Below are 16,669 nucleotides of genomic sequence, written 5' to 3'. Positions count from 1 at the left end.
CGTTAACGCTAGATTCATTGTAATAATTTTCGTAATTACGTTACAAATTACAACAAAGTATCGGATATCTAAAATGATTCAAGCTTTTTTGTTCCATAAGAAAAAAAGAAAAAATAGGGGAGAAAAAACAGCAAGAAAACAAAAAGAAAATTATAAGTAGGCAAGTAGCAATATAATTAATTGTCAAGGAGGTCAATTACCCGCGTGAGGCCACGAGTGACCATCTTGCAAGAGGTGGCCGCAGCAACCTTCGAGGTCGCCAGCTTGAATGTTCTTTTCGTTTTCTTTCGAAAGAAAAAGGCGTCGATTTAAACGCATTAACGACGGTCATTCAGATCGATCATTTTATTCTAATCTAATATCCCGAAGAAGTAGGAGGAGTCCCTGTTGGTTTTCTCTCTCTCTTGTTTCGTACGATCTCTTCTTCGGTCTTCAAAATTAATTTTCACAGTTTTTAATTACTTAAACAATTAATTTATTAATAAGAAACATCAGATATTTCAATATCTCAGGGATGATCAAATATGAAATTTCAGGACAAGGAATTCCATTCTCTTGTACGAATTTTATCGATCATCAATAAAATTGTTGGATCGTTTAAGAAACACGAATAATTACTTGGGACACCATAGAACGTCATCTTGAAGAAATTTCTTTATCGCGAAGAACGATTCTGAGGCATAGACGTGAGAGGCTTAAGCAACCTTACAATGTAACCCCTAAGTGCTTAAGATTCCACCTTGTTCGCGGAACAAAGACGAGTTCGAATAATCGACCGGAAATTGTCGCTAACAAAATCCAACATTTGTTCTTTCGAATATATGTATATTAATATTTTAATAAATATAACAAAATAAACCATAGAAAGAGAATAATAACAATATAATAATAATAATAATAATAATGAATTAATTAATTATTTAATTAATAAAAGAACAACAAACTTCTCGCGAATGAATGATTCGAAGATTATAAACAGGAATAAGAGAAAAACACCGAAGTTCGCATCCGAGGCAATGAAGGATCAAAGATGGTGTTTAGATAATGAATAATTATGACGATTCCACGTTTGATAATTCTTTTTAAATGGAGAAGTATGGTGATGATGATGATGATGTTGACGACGACGACGACGACGACGATTAGGACAACAACTTGATGGAATCCTTTCGATCAGATCCCACAAATGCGAGCCCGTTCGTCGTACTCGACGATAGGAGGAAAAAGAGATGAACGTGAAACGATCCATTCAACAACTAGCACTATATAACGTCTATAGTTTTCTTTTTTATTTTTCTTCTTCTTTTTGATTACACTAACACTCTCCTCCTCGATGCAATTGTTAGGGAAGAAGATACATAATCCCACATAATCATCACCAATTAACTTTCGCCTTTTATTTTTCTATATACTAATATCTTTCTCTCTGTGTAGACAACACCTTTTCGATATTCACGAATGTTGTCTATCAACATAAAACTATCAAATGAAAAGAAAACGGATTCGACTGGGTGGTGGTGTGGTAGGTAAGGTAACGTTTCCCTAATTTTTTTCGAAACATATAGAACAACACTACCACCACCAATCAGATTTCAACATCGGACAAAATGAACAATATCGGACAAGAGATATCATTAATAATACACCGACGAATTTCGCGTTTTAGTCCGTTCTTTATTTAACAAATTTTCTTCTATCGTTATAACGATGATATCGATTGATTCGCAATGCATGCCGACGACTCGACGATTAACTTTCTTCTGATTTTATTCGAATTGATCATCGACATGATCAATCTTTCTCTCGCGAAAGGGAGCCGACTCTCCTTTCCTTTTCCTTCGGGACTCGAATCAACCCCTTGACTGGTGTCTGCTGGGTTGCAGTTGCGCGCGCGCACCTGACAGAGAGTGTGTGAGAGAGAGAGAGAGAGAGAAAGAGATAGAAATACAAGGAACCGAGAGAGAACACGAAAGATACAAGGAGCAGAGAGAAAAAGAGAAAGAGAGAGAGAGAGAGAGGTGAAGTGAGGTGAGGTGAGGTGAGGAAGGAGAGGAGAGAGAACGACAGAAAGTCTCAACAGCCGGAGGGATGCGAGAAAGGAGAATCAATACGCGGTGTGTCGCCACCCCCGGTAGAAGCGAACCACCCTTGAAAGCTGAGCCTATCCTCCCCCGTCCCCTTCCTCCTTCCCACCCCCTTCTCTCTCTCTCTGTTCTTCTGCTTCTCCTCTTCCTCTTCCTCTTCGTCCACCTCGTCGACGTTTGCCTGCCGCCTCCTGAACGACGTCGTTCGACGCATGCGCGTCTCTGGGACGAGAGGAGAGAAAGAGAAAAGAGAGAGAGAGAGAAAGAGAAAGAGAGAGAAAGAGAAGAGAGAGAAGAAGGGAGACAACATAAAGAGTGGAATTCTACCTACCAGCAGCAAAGTCGACCCACCTATCTGAAGGGGACCCACCACCAACCAACCAACCAGCCCATCGGCTTTTCTCGGATACTCTCGGTTGAGAGAGAACGAGAGAGAAAGAGAGAAAGAGAGAGAGAGAGAGAAGGTAGAGTTTTGGTCAGCTGATCGGATTCAGAGTTAACGGATGTTAATGAAAAGCTGCTACCAATCATCTTCATAATTTTAAGTTTACTTTTTAAAATTACGACACGCGACGCGTATTATTTTGTCATTTCCATTTGGAAATTATTTCTTACGGTATACTTTTTTATGAACGTAGTAATTGGTCAATAGAGAGAAGTTATGTTTTCGTAGAATTGTATCAGATGATCTTAGAAATAGATCCACGATTTGTAGAATATTTGAGAAAGAGAGAGAGAGAGAGATAGGTTTTAGATGAGAGACATATTTTTGAGAGAAGGGCGGCTGATATAGTGGAAAGCAAAATCGGCTCCTTTGCCTAAGGGTTATCAGGGGGGTGCATATGAAATTCGGCAGAGTCTACGGTTTTCCCCCTTTTACGAGTTCTCCTTGAATGAGAATATCTTAGATATCAAGTGACGCTAGAGAGGATAGATCCCGTTCAATCCCACTTGGAATGTCTATTATAGGAGAATTATATTCCTTTTGTATCATTTAATCCCTAAAGTCTATAGTCATTGATATTTATTATTTGAAGAAGAAAGTAAAAATAGAAAAAAGAAAAAAAAAAAAAAAAGAGTAAAAAGAAAAAGCCAAGATGATTCTTCTTACTCTATCTGGAAAGAAACCTTAAATCCTTTTTCATACTTAAATGCGTTATTCGATCAAGTGTATCTATCTCATTCTGTTGCTGTTACTGCTGCTGCTGCTGCTGCTGCTGCTGTTGCTGTTGCTGTTGAAAAAGATGATACTTGGATTGAATCGTGTTCGATAGGATCCCACGATCGTTAAGTTATATGACTGCCTCTCGCTGAACAGATTGTATAGAGAGAGAACCGATGGGACAGCAGCAGCAGGGAAGCAAGCCATCCGGATTATTTCAGCTCGAACGGATGAGCCGCAGACTGTACCGATGATGACAACGACGACGACGACGAAGACTACGACGACGACGACGACGACGAGTCATCATCAACTTGGTCATGGCTTGCACACAGGCAAGCAGAGAACTTTTATTAACGTTAGCAATTTTCTTTCGGTGCTAACACGAGACAATTTTGTGCATATATATTCGTAATATCCTCCTTTGTCATTTTCAAGTTTCCAATAGGAACGAATTACTTTTTTCTGATTCCTCTAACTCACCCCACTACCCACTCCCTCCCCCCCTGCACACCTTTTTTAATTAATCCATTATTGTTATATCGTATTTCGATTATCGAGAGATTCTAAATGAAAAAAACAACGAAAAGAAAAAAAAAACAAATAAGAGGTAGAAATAAAAAAAAAGTCAAATTAATATTAAAATAATTAAAGAGAGAGAGAGAGAGAGAGAGAAAGAAAAAGAGAGAGATAGGTATAATATATCGTTGTGATATCAAATCAAGTGTTTAACAGCGATAAGAATTACGCGATATTTTCAAGACTGTTTGTCAAGTCACGTTATGATAGAAGGAACGCAATAAAAAGGGGTACAATCGATAAATTCTGACGAATCAGTCGATCGTTCAAGGTTGCCCTCTTCCCCCCCACTCCAAGAAAAAAAAAGCAGATTTATATATCTATATTTGTGTGCTATTATATATCATCTATCTTTATGCACGTTCATATTTTTCATTTGGTTAAAACGTTTCGCGTTTTGGTAAAAATCATTTTTTAAAGAGTATTTTTCATTTCTTTTTTCTTTTGATTTTCTCTCATCTGTAAATATTTGAAAATAAGGATAGAAACAGCTGGTAGATTTGAAAGAACGGTATATAATATTATATCTATAGAAATCAAGTAGATGCTACGAGATAACGTTAATTACGATACCATTATTATCATTTTATCATTTTATCATTGGTTCAGGAAAGTGGAAGAAGGAAGGAAAGAAAAAAAAAAATTTAACAGAAAATAGAATGAGAAAGAAAGAGAAAGATTTTCGATACCTCCTTCTCGTTACGAACACCTTTCTGCATGACGTCAGAGAGTGGCCTGAAAGTACTGCTGATAATATTGTTCTGTTGTTGTTGTTGTTGTTGTTGCTGTTGCTGTTGTTGTTGTTGCTGCTGTTGTTGCTGCAGCTGTAGTTGTTGCTGTTGTTGCAGCTGACGATGATCTTTCTTAGTGATGATTGGTCGTACGAGGGTGCGAACTGGTTGCACCCTCGTTTGAGCTCTTAAAGGTATTTCCGTTTCCTGTCCTCGTCTAGTATCCGAAGCTGTCCTTGAAAGTTTCACTGAGGAAGGCTTCTTCGTTGCGATGCTCGCATTTCCGGTTGAATTTCTCGTAGCGTCTCCTCGATGCAACGGCGAAGCCCTTTTTTTGTTTTTATTTTTTGTTTGTTGTCAGGTGTATTTTCTTTTTTTTTGTTTTCATTCGTATATTCCATTATCTCTTGAGAGAGATTATTATTCTCTCAAGGTGTATCATTTCATATATTTTACATTAGTGTAATACGTAATCGTACGCGCGTGGGTGAAGAACGTGTATATATGTGTGTGCACGAAAAATTTGCACGATATGCAAAAAAAAAAACAAGAAAATGTTTGTTGAAAAATTAGAAGGAAAAAAATGTTCAAATTAAATTAAGCCCAGGCGTGTATTTTTTTTTTCGATTAGCATCCCATAGACCCAAACGCAAATTATCCCCCGTTCTTATTCTTCTCGTGATCGCAGAACCGCGGAGGAATGTAAAAAAAAAAGGTAACAACAGTAACGGCAGCCAATAATAACAAATGAAAACTTGAATCGCGGCGGAAATGAAAAGGATCGTTCGACGATCAAATTGGATAAACTATTCGAGCGAGGAAAAAGGAAGGGAGGAGGGGTATCGGGAATGTGGGTGTAATGGAGTGTTGGATTGTTCCTCAGATATACGTATCCACGATGTACGAATGTATATGAACGCAATCAGCAGGATGATGATAGCAGTAAAACGAATAATAAAGAAAATACATTGATTTTTGTTCTCTCGTTACGGTAGGATTATTTCGTGCTTGTCGATTAATTTCACGGAACGATCGGTTTCCGTCGATCGGATGTGAAGAAAAAACAAAAGTGAAAGAGAAAGAAAATGGGAGAGAAATAAACAGATTAAAATCATGATATATATATATATATATACACGTATCTATATATAAACTCAATACTTTTACTTCACCCAGGCGCGAACGAATACGTAAAATAAAATTGATCAAATTTACCCCTCGGCCTCGTCGTCAGTAACATTCTTCAACAGATCCTCGTGTTCCCTGTAACGTAATTCAACCTCCGGTCGAAATTCCTCGCTGTTTTCCAATTGACGGGTTTTCGCAGCCGCTATCGTGCCCATTTCGATAGCTTTGACCTGTTGTTCCAATTGTTGAAGCATGTCAGTACTCTCCTTGGTGGTATTACTACTTTTACAGAATTGCTGCTGCTGCTGCTGGTGCTGCAGTTGTTGTTGTTGCTGTTGTTCTTGACGTTGCTTTAAAATCAAGTTAAGACTGACAGGTGATTTAGACGAATCAATCGACATTTCTTGTTCGTTCGGCAAAGTTATCAACGGAGGTTCGAGAATCGGTTGTATGATCTTAGAATTTTTAAATGCCTTTAACTTTTCTTCGAAATTCACGTCGATCATTGCATTATCAACGGGCATCGTTCTTCTCGTAAAGACCGGCGTCTTGTTACCGTATGACGAAGGGCTGCTTGGCGGCCCTTTCGTAGAATTTCTTTTCTCGACAACTTGAAGACCTTTATTACCATCTTCAACCAATTCCCATTGTTTCAAATTGTCCAAGGCAGTGTGTGCCGTAGGTAGTCTCTTGTTCATTGTTTTAGGACTTGTTACTTCCTGTCGTCCAGTTTCGTGACCACCACCGACACCACTGCTACTATTATTAACCGCTAACATGGCAGCTTTTCGTAAAATACTTGCTGGTCTTATCGAACTTCTACTTGGTTGAGTCCTTGCAAAGGGACTCTCTCGATCCTCCATGTTCGAGGAATCGAGCGAGTTTGTCTTATTTCACTTGACAAATTAAATAATACACCAGCAGTTTATTCTTGTTTTGCTTGTTTGTTCTCTTTTATTTATTTATATATTTTTTTTCTTTCTTAATTATTATTTTAATCCCCCTTCTCTTTCTCTCTCTCTCCCCACCTCCTCCTCCTCCTCCTTCTCCTCCTCCTCTTCTTCCTCTTCTTAAAACACTATCTTCTTTTCTCTCGGGCTTCCACGATAGTACAACGAGATGTTCTTCTTCATGTAAACGATTATTTGTCAACATCGATTTTTATACTCCGAGTTGATGGACCGGATCGAAAAGCAGAGACGAGAGCTTGCGACACCTTTATTCTGTTAGAAATAAGAACAAGAAGACGTATTGTCTTCGTTAAATTTGTCTCCGTCATTGATTTATTATATACTTTTATTTTTTTTTAAATAATTATTTTTATTCGGACGTGTATATAAATATTTTTTTTTTTTTAGCTGTCGATGATGAACGATGAACGACGACGCAAGGGTGCTTGTTTGCTGCTCGGGCATCGGATAAAAAAAGCTCGACGATTTCAACCAACACTTTTTTTGTTTACGAGGACTGTGTTACGTACGAATATATTAAACGTGAAAAAAAGAAAAAAAAAGAAAAAACACAACCCTAGATATATATTTTTTGTTTCCTTCTATACCATGTTTCTATTCTTTCTTTTTTTCTTCCCATAATATTTTCCTCGTTAACACAATACAACAAATTAAAATATAAGCGAGAAAGCGTACAACGGGGCGCATACAAAAAACGTAGAGCTTCGAACACGATGAAATGCGAACGAATAATATATTCAAAAGCTTTTACGGACGAGATAACGAACACGAATAATTTGGTGTGGTTTTTTTATCCTTTTTTTTTGTTTTTTTTTATAAGTATGCGAGTGATTTTCTTTCCCCATTCCCTCGATGATTATTATTAATATTAATATTGATATTAATGTTGTCTTTGTTGTTGTGCTGTAAGATAATATTTATCGAGATTTCGTTTAAACAAGAAAAAAAAATATTCATCGGTGAAATAAAACTCTAAGGTGTTTTCATTTTTAACGATCGATATTTTCAAATGACTAACTTTAGCGCGTAAATTAATTTGTTTAAAAGGATAGTTGAAAATAAGAAAAAGAAAGAAAGAGAGAGAGAGAGAATTTGTAGATAAGTTTAAACAAATGTTAACAAAATATTTGATGAGGAAACGTATAATATATATGTGCCAATAATTATAACGGTGAAGTAAGGTTAACGAAAAAAAAAATGATATTTAATAATTTAATCATTCATATTAAAAAAAATTACTTTAGCGTTGCAAAATAAACAATAAAATAAATTTGTACAATAGTTCGATTGATTTACAATAAGTCAATTGTTATAATAACTGGCACATATAATACACGATGTGTTCTTTTACACGAGTAATTGTGCAATGATATTACAAACGGAATAATCAACTCTCAAAAGATCGGTAATATGAATCACGCGTTTAGGTTTGTTGCATTTGGAAATGTCACCCCGGGTGAATAATTCATTAAATATATCATCATACGATTGAATTATTCTATTCGTAAAAGAACTATATATATATCGATTCCATTAATCGATTAATATATCCGTTGAGTGATGTAACCATTATTGATTGATAGATATTTCACTTCGAACGTTTCGAAAAATAATAAGAAAATTCCGTCCCGTTCCGTCCCATCCCGTTCCCCCTTTTCCACAAAAAAATTTCGATGAATCGATCGATAAGGAATAACTAACTATGATGCATTTTATTCGATAGGAGGTGGAGGAAAGGTAGGGGGACGGGGAGGGTAGGGAGGAGGACTCACTCATCGAAAGATAAATTATAAATTATTATTATTATTATCCGTGTCTTGACTTTGTAAAGAAAGAAAATAAGGAAAAAAATTAAAAAAAAAATAAGGAAAAAATAAAACGGCAATTTTTTTTCTCTTTTTTTTTTTTTCTTTTTCCTAAGAGAAATTATTCATTTAATGGCCGACAACACCTTTCTTAACGGGAACACAGACAACATTCTATCAACTGGTATCTTACTCGGAGAATGAACGTAGGAAGCGTGGGCGTGACCCACCCGTTCGTTGGAAGTTTGATTTAAACGAAATATATTCAATGATATCGAATGCAAAAATATTGAAAAAGAAGAAAAGAAAAGAAAGTAAAAAAGAAAGAAAAAGAGAGAGAGAGAGAGAGAGAGAAAGAGAGATAGGAAAAAATGAAGTTCAATTTTACTGATGTAAAAATCGTGTACCCTCCCTGCCCCTTCCCTTCCCCCTCAATTGAACCGTACATACACATAGCACGTAAAAATACTCGATAAGTAGCGTGAATCAAAAGAAAAAAGGAAAAAGAAAAGAGTTTAATAAATCTATAATTAATAAAATTTGCTTTTTTGTTCCGACATTTTGAAGAATATGAAAAGACATTTGTGATTGGCTTATTAATACATACGGAGAGAAAGAGACAATGTCAATCAACGATATTTTTGTACACCTTCCGAAAGAATTAAACTTTTGTATCTTGGTAAAAGTTTTGCACAACATATTATTAAATTATTAATCGTTCGTATGTTACTGAAAAGCTAGAAAACCTTATATCGACACACCTTTTACGTGTGTAGTAATCTCCTCCATGACACGACACAATTATAATAATTATAATAATGCTACACCACATACCGCACACAACACATGAGAAAGAAAGAGAGAGAGAGAGATACATACGTTTTCACTGAGAACACCACACGCCCATATGCTATCAACGACGCGTGAAAAAGAAGAGAAAAAAAAAAAAGGAAAAGAAAAAGAAAAAAACACGTCCGGAAGAGAGGGACGATAGCAATGAACTCACTTTATTTCATTTGTTGTTTTTTATTTGTTCACTCTCTCTTTCTCCCTCTCTATGGATATTAATTTTTGCTTTTTTAATGTATTTAAAACGTGTAAAAAAAAAAAGCAAATTTGTATGCAATTTTTAACGCGAGTCTGTGAATTTTTTTTTTGTCTTGTTCCTGTATTACCGACCGAGAATCGAATTTTATTAGAAATTATAGGAAATAAGTGGGGGGAAGAAGAGTGATGGGAAAAGTAGGAGAGAGAGAGAGAGAGAAGAGAGAGAGATGAAGGGGGGGAAAAAGAAAAGGGAAAAATAAAAATGTAGGTAGACGTGTTGTTCAGGGTTTATAACACGATCGACTACTACGGGAATATGAAAGGTCTATTTTCTTTCAACGCTACGATGATAAGCCTAGCCTGTGTGTGCGCGTGTATGCGTGTGTGTGTGACCAGTTTAACACTACTTGGTTATTTCCGTTATCAAGTGTGTAGATGCTGATAAGCGATAGGCGTCTGTCGAGCAACAACACACACCCGGTTTTTCGTTGTACCTTCTTTCTCTTTCTAATAAAAAAAAAAAAGGTGTTCCAGAGATTGTCGCAAATTCTCATCGATGGTTGGTAAGAATCGATACGTTCGATAATTCGATTTGATAAATCGATATATTAAAAGGTACCGAGTGAGTATCCTAACAGCAGCAAATTTGTTCAAGGATATATATATGTATTAAACATTTTGTTAACTTGAAAAATTATACTGAAGACGAGAAGTTTGAGGAGTTTCATTTTTACGGGCGTGGCTCCAAGTTTACCTACGTATTTAATATATATAGATATTTATAAGCGCGCGTGTATGTGTATTCGATATAATTGAGATAAAAGATTCTTATTACGCAGCAAGAAGACACACATTTCTTCAACCTTATATGGGTGTAGAAATACGTGTATCTATGTATGTATGTATGTGTGTGGGAGAGAATTGGAAAGACAAAAAATTTACATATGCGTTGCCACCTAAATGGGAAATGGGTGGGGTGAATAAAAATGTGTGTGCGTGCGTGTATTTGTTATAGAGAAAGAGAGAGAGAGTGACAGAGATAGAAAAGGAAAAAAAAAAGAAGAAAAAATAATTGTTGAGATGCATTAAAGCGAGACGATTTTAAATCGTGCGAGTCCCTCGTCGTTTAACTAATAAGCTCAAGTGCAAACGTTTTGTATTTCTCTCTCTCTCTCTCTTTCTCTCTTTTTAGTTTATGCGATTATTTCGTTCGTTCATGCGAACGTAATAGGTATGTGGAATTATGATTAAAGGTTTATATAGGAGCACGCGTGACAATAATCCTTTTTTTTTTTTAAAAACCAAATTCCCCATATGCATTTTTCAATCTGAAAATATTTCCAGGTTGATTTTTCCATTATTTCTTCGTAGCGTAAAATCACGAAACGTTTTCGATTGATCGGTGGTAATAATGAAATCGGGTTAGTTGATTCGTAAAATTATAAGTCACAGTCATCGCGCGCATTTGATATTCAACAAAAAAATAAGGACAATTTTGAATAAATTCGGATTTTTGTAATCTTCTTCATTCAATTGTATACGAGAGAGAAATATATATGATATTAATTAATTATTATTACTTTTCTATAAATACTTTTAATTCGTTGGCTTACAAGCGTTTTAAAATTGCGAACACGAATATTGAAATGTTTCCAAAAGAAAAATATTCCGATTAAATTGTGAAGAAAATATTTTTTTTTCCGAGAGAGAGAGAGAGAGAGAAAGAAAAAAAATAGTCTTCAATTTATTAAAATCTTAATTTAATCTTTGAAACATGTTGTTGTTAGGCAATATGTCGAGCCAGACTAATTTTTGTTACTTTTAACGTGTACACTACTAATCCCCCACCCCTCCTCCCACCCACCCCCGAGTACGTAGAGAATTTTAAATAGCGTAGTAGTTTAAAACTCGTGCCTCGAGTATTTTTGGAATAGTGCCAGATGATCGTCGCAATTTTTCCCAACGACGTAGACGTAGACGTAGACGAGAATGACGACCAAGAGGATGGGCAAAAAGGGTTTTTCATTACGATCGAGAAAATTCGTCGATGTAGCGAAAAAAAAAAAAAGACAAAAATCTCAATGAAGTGAAACGAAATAAAAAAAAAAATACATCGAATCGATACGAAGAGAAAAAAAAGAATTTCTATACGCGTGTATAAAAACGCAAGTGCAGTTCCTCCTTTCCCTTGAAAAAAAAAAAAAAAAAAAAAAAAGAAAAAAAAAAGAAATTGTAAGAGAAAAAGAGAAAGAAAGAAAAAAAAAGAAAGAGAAACGATAATGTCATTCATGGTGGTATATATCGTAGTAGTTATATCGATTATGGTGTTTGTTTCAACCGACACGATGTATCGTGCAACACGCGAGTTTCTGCATAGCATAAGAGGTCTTTGAATTTTAGAAGAGTATAATAGATATACATACGTATATTCTCTCTCTCTCTCTCTCTTTCTCCCTATATATATGTGTGTGTGTGTATGTATGACGAAGGACTTTGTTAGGACTCGTTACAGAAACGCAACGAAACGAGAATCGTGAAACGAGGATTCGCGGTCGAGAAAGCGGACGATGACGTGTCCACGGACGCGTTGAGGATGGTCGGAAGAACGATTTCGATAAATTTATTTTTATATGTATATATATATGTGTATATACATATACGAATGTATTTGAAATTAAGGACGCCGAATGAATTCGATAAATTTTTTCGCACGTTTGACGGCTTTAGAATTCGAATATAAATTAAGAGAGTACAAGAAAAATGAATAAAAAAATCTTAGATTCTGATTTCATTTTGTAAATAAAAGAATCATGAAAGTAATTGGTAAATACAAAATGAGGCAAAATAAGTAAGTCGTAGGTACTTCTAGCAAGAATAAAAAAAAAACCCATGAAAATGTAACATGAAAATTACCAGGGATCCTATCTCGGTCTTGTTTTGTGGAAATGAAATCATGTCGACACAATTAAATTGGGTTAGAATTTATAATAAAATTTCAACGTTGAATATAATTTCTTTTTCTTTTTCTTCTTTTTCTTTTTTTTTTTTTTAAATATAAAATTGAAAACACGCTAACGAGAAAGATAATTAAATTGAAATTTAATTTTGAAATATTAAAATAGAAAAATACAAATAAAATATTAAATAAAAATATAATATATAAAATAATAATAATAATAATAATAATAATAATAATAATAATAATAATAATAATAATAATAATAATAACCATATTTTGAGTCAATTATTTAAATTAAGAAGAAAAAGAAGAAGAAAAGAAAAGAAAAAAAGAAAAAAAGAATGAAGGGATGAAAAAGTGAACGACCTAACGATTAATAAAATGCTTTCGTTGAAATATGCGGACTCTCAAGTGTTACAACTCGGTTGAAAAGATGAAGTGTGTTGCTGCTGTGTCTAGCTAGACTTAGCATCTTAAGGGTGGTGAAATTCTTAGCTCTCTCTCCTCTTTTTCTTAGACAACTTGGAAAAGTGCTAACGTTGCGCCAGAGAAGTAGAAGAAGAAGAAGTAGAAGTAGAAGTAGTAGAAAAAGAATAAAATAAGAAGAAGTAGAAAAGAGAGGTTGGGCTTTTGTTTCTCGCGGAATGAACACCGCCTCTGACATTAGAATTACAGATGATCGTAAGAATAATAATATAATAGTTGCTTATTATTGAACGTAAAAACGTGCGAGTGTTCATTTCTTCGATTCGAGTTTCCACTTTGAATGTTTAATCGCGAGTGGGTGAGAGGAGGGGGAGGGGAAGGGGGGGAATTATTTTTTTTTAATCGATGTAAAAAGACGCAAGGAATTCGAGATAGAAAGAAAAGAAAAGATCTTGCTGCTCTGATCCCCCCTTCCCCCTTCCCCCTTCTCACCCCAGACACTTTCTTAATTTTCGAAACTATTCAAATTTGCAAAATTTTTAATTAATTATTCTTCGAGTTTAAGTATAAGAATCTGATTATTTTATTATGAGAAAAGTTACTTGTTTCTGAGATACTAGGGGAAGTTCAGAGATATTTTTCATTTATTTATACACGGCTAATGGCATTTTTATGTTTATTTTTCTTTTTGTTTTTTTTTTTGCGAATAATTTCGAGGGGCTCGATAATATAGTATTAATTAATTTTTTAACGATTTTCATTATATTTTTCTTTTTTTTTTTTCATTAAAATATACTGATCGATCAATATTTATTAATATGAAAATATTCAAAATTCTATTACTTATTGTTAGTTGTAAGTATGATAGAAATACGTTTTAATATTGTTGAAACAACGTAACGAAAGATAATTCAAATTAAACATTTATTATAAATTAAAATGTTGCGCGTATCGGGAGAGACTCCTTTTGCATACACCCACGGACAGAATTGTCGCGTGCATAATTAAAAAAGAAAAAAAAGAAAAAAAACTTTCCGACGAACTATAAACGTGTAAAGATGATTACAATGCGATCGCGTAAAGTTAAACGATGATATCAATCTACGATGATCGATTCCCGATGAAAACGAACGACAAACATACATTTAAAGTAAATTATCAATACCGGGTGACCAATTATTTATTCATTTGGTTTACGGACCATTTTTTCAACATTAAAAAGTCATCGAAAAAAAAAAGATATAAAAAATTCTTATTATTTAAACACTCTTTAGTTAATAATATCTTAAAAGTTATTCCACGTAACAAATATAACAATAATAAGATTCTTTTGTAGAATTAAATCTAATCAAGCGTTTTTCTTTTTAAATCCTCCAACTCTTTTGTCTGTGAAGAAGCATGCCTTATGTAAACCGTTAATTTCTACGATCTTATGTTAGTTTCCGTTTATAGTTCTTTCGTTTACACGCTACCATCCGAGGAAGAATTTTCCCTCTCTGTTCACCCTTCTCTCTTTTTCTTTTTCTATCTCTATCAAGTAGGAAAAATCTAGTATTATACAGTCACGACGATATTAAGACTAGGTATATGTGTATGTCAATACAGTGCCCGACAAAAGTATTTATTAACACGCAGTCTCAACATTTTTCTATTACATTATTGTAAGATAAAATTCGCAAAAGAATGCATTTTCTTTTTTTCTTATAATATATCCTCACAGTTGCAAGTTTAAATATGTTTTTCGTTTCTTCAAATTTATACTCCTATATAGGGGGTGGGGAGAGGAATTAAATAAAGAATCATCGTACATTTTTACAAATTTATAAAAAGTATTATTATAGCAAAATTTCGTTCATGTTTTGTCAATACTTTTGTTAGGCATTGTATATAAAAATGTATATACATATATGTAAGTATGCATATATGTATATCTGTATATATGGCTTATCGTGAAAGGTACAGTCGTGTTCTTGGTGCATTACGGTACTACGGATTATCGTGGATTACAATTGTGAAGCAAAGAAGGCGTAAATAATCTTTCCCGTCTTCCTTATTCGTTCTTTATTTCCGGACAAATTAAGGACAAGCCACGAAAGAAAGATTGTTTCGTTGAAGAAAGAAACAAAAATTCTCTTTTAATGCATTAAAAAAAAAAAATAAATAAAAGAGATAAAGAAAAAGAATTTATGGAGAACGGAAACGTGTACGCGATATATCCAGCGACAGTTTTATCAAAACTAGTTTTACAAGCACAAAATATATTACTGTATGAGAAAAGGGGGTTACTTTGCAGGTATAAATACAAAACACACATACACACACACATACACCGACACCCATTCATTCATTTACATGCATACTTTTTACAGATCAATAATCGGAGACACCGCATTGCTGCGATTACCGGCACACACCATGCACGTCGTAAACCTGACGTCAATGGTGTTACCCTAATCGTACAGTAACTTACAAAAGTTAAATACATACTTTGGGTACAATTTAAATCTATGCGTTGCAAATTTTCATCAAGATTTATATCGATTATATGTCAATTTTAATATTGTTGCACGAGATGTAAAATGTTACCTCTAGCGGCAGCACGAAAAAAATATTTGAATATCGAACGCGTAACGGAGTAACTACTCGTAACCGTTAAAAATTCAAATTCAAATTCAAATTTCGCGCGGTTAAAAATATTATCGAACGATCTAATCATGACAACAATTTATTAAACGTATAAAAACTCGTACGTAGGATAATTTATTATCTACGAAAATTGTTCGTAATTACCTTCATTTTGTGTTAACGCGTATTACTAACACGCCACGTTGATGGACGATGAAAAAAAAAAAAAAAAGAAACACCATTGAAATTATAACATCGTAAATGCAGACTAGGGGGATTTAAAAAAAAAAAAAAAGAATTTTTGGAGGAGAAGGTTTTAAGTCGGCCGCGTTGATAGAAAATGAGAAACGTTTTGGGGGTATGGGACACGACGGGGATTACGATCCTGCGCGCGTGTGCGCGTCCCCCTTCGGAAGCTGGTTGACGAGGGACGACGAAGGGAACGTCGACAACGACAACGACGACTACGGGATGACCGGTTTCCTACGTCAGAGCAGAACGGAGCGGCGCACCATGCGACGTCATTCACCGATAAGAGAAAAGAACAGGGAGAAAAAGGAAGGCAAAGCACTCGAATAAGACCGAGAAAGATAGCTAGATATATACCACGTGAAATTTTCTTCAACACAGATAATCAACACCATCATCATCATCATCATCATCATCATCATTATTATCATCATCATCATCACCATTTCTTCACCACCATCCAACCAATCCAATGCGGTTTCGGCAAAAATTCACTATTATATTATATTTCCGTTGAAGAGTCACTCACACACACACATACACACACACACAACGATAAGCCCCCGCAGTATATTATATAAACGCGAAAATGTTCATTCAATATATAATCGTTTGAAATTATTAAATTAAATTAAATTAAGATAAATTGAAAAGAAAAAAAAAAGAAAAAAAAAAAGTAAAGTAACAGAAAATGTCCTTGAAAGTGTAAACGCTGTATGCGACACTCGAGATATATATATATATATATGTATATCGAATGAAAAACAAGATGGCGCGAAAATTTAAATAACGATAGATTTAAAGTAGCCAATAAATTTGCTTGAAAAAACACAAACACACGCGCGGGCGGGGCACGCGGGGGGAAGCCCCCCGTTAAATATAATTATTGCACTGAGTTTAAGG

At 34.7% G+C, this 16,669-nt stretch overlaps 1 protein-coding gene and 1 long non-coding RNA gene across 22 annotated transcripts in view; both read right to left on the bottom strand.

The window, feature by feature from the left end:
- Positions 1–16,669, bottom strand: part of LOC122522926 (serine/threonine-protein kinase MARK2-like) — a 65,960-nt gene that overhangs the window by 19,633 nt on the left and 29,658 nt on the right. For 9 of the 21 annotated variants that reach the window (XM_043644331.1, XM_043644326.1, XM_043644333.1 and 6 more), the window contains exons 1-2: positions 5,772–6,635; positions 4,515–4,884 (exon numbers count right to left, since the gene is read on the bottom strand). The exons of 3 other annotated variants lie outside the window; for them this stretch is intronic. In XM_043644331.1, the coding sequence (XP_043500266.1) occupies positions 4,515–4,884; positions 5,772–6,547 (1,146 nt within the window). In that variant the 5' untranslated portion in view covers positions 6,548–6,635. Of the gene's footprint in view, positions 1–4,514; positions 4,885–5,771; positions 6,637–16,669 lie in introns of those variants that run through there. 9 more of the 21 variants (XM_043644322.1, XM_043644329.1, XM_043644324.1 and 6 more) reach the window with 3 other exon arrangements.
- Positions 6,771–16,312, bottom strand: LOC122522929. Its single transcript, XR_006305208.1, has 2 exons — positions 16,124–16,312; positions 6,771–6,907 (listed from the first exon to the last, which is right to left on the bottom strand). It is a non-coding gene; the product is annotated as an uncharacterized LOC122522929 (long non-coding RNA).

This window comes from Polistes fuscatus, unplaced genomic scaffold (genome assembly GCF_010416935.1).
Source record: "Polistes fuscatus isolate 324 unplaced genomic scaffold, CU_Pfus_HIC Scaffold6, whole genome shotgun sequence".
In the NCBI taxonomy this organism is placed as follows: Eukaryota; Metazoa; Arthropoda; class Insecta; order Hymenoptera; family Vespidae; genus Polistes; species Polistes fuscatus.
The sequence above is the reverse complement of the archived record's forward strand: the minus strand, read 5'-3'. Positions and strand labels throughout refer to the sequence as shown.